This window comes from Netta rufina (genome assembly GCF_964035555.1).
Source record: "Netta rufina genome assembly, chromosome: 26".
In the NCBI taxonomy this organism is placed as follows: domain Eukaryota; kingdom Metazoa; phylum Chordata; class Aves; order Anseriformes; family Anatidae; genus Netta; species Netta rufina.
The window spans coordinates 1,525,557-1,529,888 of record NC_140150.1 but is presented as its reverse complement, the minus strand read 5'-3'; the positions used below and the strand labels follow the sequence as shown (position 1 = coordinate 1,529,888).

At 49.1% G+C, this 4,332-nt stretch overlaps 1 protein-coding gene across 1 annotated transcript; it reads left to right on the top strand.

Moving 5' to 3' along the window:
- Positions 1-1,153: 1,153 nt before the first annotated feature.
- On the top strand, positions 1,154-4,332 carry LOC311218873 (guanylyl cyclase-activating protein 1; the record flags this gene model as incomplete). Its single annotated transcript, XM_084301750.1, has 4 exons — positions 1,154-1,351; positions 3,069-3,218; positions 3,793-3,883; positions 4,172-4,332. 4 exons carry the CDS (start codon positions 1,154-1,156, stop codon positions 4,330-4,332), a joined length of 600 nt encoding a protein of 199 aa, XP_084157876.1.

The window sequence follows — 4,332 nt, the reverse complement described above, 5'->3', positions numbered from 1 at the left end:
CTGGGTGCACTGGGAACACTTGGCGAGCTCATATCCACCCTTCACACGCCCTCTTTCTGCTATTAACGAGCACCCAAACATTAGGAGCTCCCCGTGTTTCCGGATCGGCCCGGGGCGCTGCCGGGGCCTCCCACTGCTCGCAGCCTCTGTGTGCAGCGGGGAGCTGAGCCGGCCGCCACCGTCGACTGCAGGATTAGTACATCCAATTAGCGCTCCTCATCTAATTCCTTTTTCATAACTCTTTTATGCTTATGTAATGCCACCTACTTTAGCAGAGTTATTCCTAATTTACTTCAGAGCAGAAGCGATACCATGCTCTGCAACACATGCAAGTTGGGCTTTTGTCTGAAGCATGTCAGGTCTAAAATAAAAGTGCTACAGGATGGGCTCTCTGCAGGTAGAAATTCATTAGTTACACTGATTTCTGTACTCGTGGAGGGTCTGGCCCCTGTTACTTTGTTAGGATACGCTTTTTTATCTCCCAGTCCTCCCCTGACTGATGTGCTTTAGTGAAGTGACACTTCTCCCCTCCCTGAATTTCACATTGATTTCTCACCTGGAAATCCTCCAGCAGAGTAGGACTAAGGGAGACCAAGAAGACAGTAACAGCACAGGGACCTCTGAGTTTCTTCTTACATTGATTTTGGTGCAAAAGTTGTTGCTCACGTGAGCTCACACAAAATTGTAAATGAAGTAGATTAGCAGATTACACTCTCAAGGAGCAAATTCCGCCCTCCTAATCTTCTGCTGGGCCTGTAATCTGCAAGACTTTCCCATTTTACCTCCTTTCTATTTTAACCTCGAACGCCTAATGCTCCCAGTAGGTGCCCATCCCCACCCTGCTCCCCATTGGCCAAGGAAGGATTTGCTGGGTACTTAAATGTCACCCCCCGGTCTGCTTTTCTGTGCTCTTTTTGTGCTTTTAAATTTGCTTGGGCAGAGAGAGGACCCCTGTGTGCATCACCGCCAGCACTGAATCGCAGCAGTCAGTGCACAAGGCAATTCTTTTTTCCGACACTGTGATCCCTGCAACGCTGGGGACACTTGGACTTTAAAGGCAAGAAGCAAAATTTAAAGGAAAGCCTCCAGAACTTCAGCAAACATCCACAGATTTTCCATTTGGGCTGCAAAGTGACTGGCGCTTGGTGTGGAGATGGGGAACATGGACGGGAAAGCCGTGGAGGAGCTGAGCGCTACCGAGTGCCACCAGTGGTACAAGAAGTTCATGACGGAGTGTCCTTCGGGCCAGCTCACCCTCTACGAGTTCAAGCAGTTTTTTGGCTTGAAAAACCTGAGTCCATCAGCGAACAAATACGTTGAGCAAATGTTTGAGACGTTTGACTTTAATAAGGTAAATATTGTCCTTCCCACTCGACCTGCTGCAGATTGGCTGTGCTCTGCTCTGTGTGTGAGATCGCATGTGTAGTATTTGGGTGTTAGCAGGTATAAATGTGCCTCTAAAAGTGTGTGGTCTGATTCTCTGCTGCCTCATAAATTGTAAAATAAGCTCAGTAATGTGAAAAAATGGGTATAAGATACCCGTTAACAGAAATTCCTCACCTGCTGACTGTTCTGGAAGAAGAGACTCTCCACAGATTATTTCCTTTTTAATTTTAATTGATCAGAATTGTGGGGTTTTACCTGGCAGGCTGTGATCCCTTTAAAATGAAGTGCCCTTAAATATATAAATAAATAAATCCCTAAATACCTAATGTTGTGGCAGAGAGGAACCAAAAAGTGAGAGGCATATGAGAACATGGGCTGTCCTCCTGCAGAAACAACCAGCTCCTGAGCCACCCAGCACGGCATGGGCTATGGTGTGCAGAACAGACTGGATTTGTTTTCCTATTGTTTTAAATTACAAATGGATTGCAGTTTCATTGACTTTGTGTGCTGCCATTCCCAGCAGAGGTTTGCATGCAGGGCTGCCAGAGTGCCCAAGCGGTGCGGGATCTCCTGTGAGATGAGGAGTATGTCTGATGGCTTCATGGACTTAATCCCACTGAAAATAATACAATTTAGGCTGTAAATCCTTCAGGTGATTTTACTTGTGCCTAGGGCTTTGCCTTGCTCGCTGCCTGGTGTTTGAATGTGTGCCTGGAAAAGGAATTGATGCTCAGGAAATCCTGGCTGGGAAGGGGCTCAGCAGTGATTTGCTCCTAATCCCGATCTTGCAGCAGTGGAGCAGAGCAGATTTCCTCTGGAATTGGCCCCAGGGGGCAGTCCGTGGCTTTGTTCATTGACAAGACGCTGCCTTATCCTCTCCAGAAGTCTTCCCATGGTTTTGTGGCAGGTACCGTTTTCCACTGAAGTGCTTTCAGTGCAAAGTGTGTGGTACCAAAATCAACAGTACGTGCTACCGAATCGCTCTGCAGTGCCAGCACCAGGCATTTCAGCAAACTTCCTAGAAGTGGTGAATGTCACTGGGCAGCACGTGGAAGCAGGCTGGTGGCACAGGAGCTCGCCCCAGGCCAGCCTTGCACTGGTACTGCAACCTGGGCTAGAGACCCTCCTGGACATTCCCATCACCACGGAGTGAGCTGCTGGTGGGCAAACTCTCCTCAGAGAAAGTCAGAGATAAAACTTCGTGCTTTTGACATGATCAAGAGTGAACCAGATGCACAAATGGCCCAGGGAAGGAGCAGGGCCTTCCTGTGCCAAGACGTCAGCAGGGTGTCAGTTGCTTCCCGGGTTCACTTTTCTCACAGAGGTTTGCAAGCCCCTTTACAGCAAAAAAGAACTGAAGTGTGAAACATTAGGTAATCCATCAGGGCTCATCTGCATAGACATGTTCTTCTTTGACCTCTGAATTACCGCTGCTTTGCACAAGGAGACTCCTTTAGCACAGGGTGGCTTTCCAGGTTGTTAGTCCCCAACCCAGGAGCACACATTGAGTGGAGTTTGTTGTGTTCGTTCATTATTAGCACACAACGAATGGCTGTTTGTGGGTTAAAACAGAGCCCTCCCAATATGGGGAAGTGGCATTGTCAGTGGGGTCTGCCAGAAGTGACCGGCAACATCCCTGCCCAGCTCTGAATCTCACCCAGCTTCTCACCTTCTGCTTTCAGGACGGCTACATAGACTTTATGGAGTATGTGGCAGCCCTGAGCTTGGTCCTGAAAGGGAAGGTGGATCAGAAGCTGCGATGGTATTTCAAGCTCTACGATGTAGATGGGAATGGCTGCATTGACCGAGGAGAATTGCTGAACATCATCAAAGTGAGTGGGCTCAGCTTTTCCCTTTCTTCCCCAGACGATGGTTATTAGACACTGGTAGACAGAAAGGCTGTAAAAGGAATATTCCAACCCAAAAGACACCTCCCTGGTAAATTAGTAGGCACTGGCCAAACCCCTGCTTGTCCTCTGCCGGTTCCCCAGCAGACCGGCCGCCCTCGCTGGACCTGTCTTGGCCTCACTGCCCCGCACCTCCCCGCGGCACCTGCACGCCCCGGCACGCAGCGAGCCCTTGCCTTCTGGTGGCAGGTTGTTGTTCCACCACATCCACTGAAACCCAGGCTGAGATAAGCATCTAAATTTAATCTAAGGCTTTTCAGAGGTGAACAGCTCCTAGCTTATCCCAGTGTGCCCACTTAATCTTTTAATGCATTGATTGCATTTTAAAGTGATTTTAATCTCCAGCTTTTTTAGAAAGGACTGATTTATTCCTTTCAGAACATAAAAGACTGAAAAAAGTTTGGTCTCTCCTGTCAGACCACTTAGCCACTTTTACTGATAGATATATAAATATGCATAATGTTCATTACTTGTTCCGTGTGTCCTCCTCTCCCTGCAGGCCATCCGAGCTATCAACCGCTGCAACGATACGATGACAGCTGAGGAATTCACAAACATGGTGTTCGATAAAATCGATATAAATGGAGATGGTGAGGAACTTCCTTATGCAACGCCAAGTACTGCCCTCACCTTCCTCCTTCCCCGCAAGTTCTAGAAGCTGGATGTCCCCAAATAGCAGGACATTGGGCTCTCTGCCAAGGTTTAGCTCCCACTCCCCTTCCACGTCACCATCTGTGCTGGGCAGGGTTTAGTTGCGGGGGGTTTGGGCCATATGGTACCCAGGGAGGGCCTCATTTTTCGTCCTGTGCCTGTAGCTCCTCTGGACTGGCTTAGAGGCTGCAGGGCCTGATGAGCCTTTTCTGACCGTGTTTTTGCAGGTGAGCTCTCGCTGGAGGAGTTCATGGAGGGTGTACAGAAGGACGAAGTGCTGCTAGACATCCTCACCCGCAGCCTGGACCTGACGCACATCGTCAAGTTGATCCAGAACGATGGGAAGAACCCACACGCCTCGGAGGAGGCAGAGGAGGATGCCCAGTAG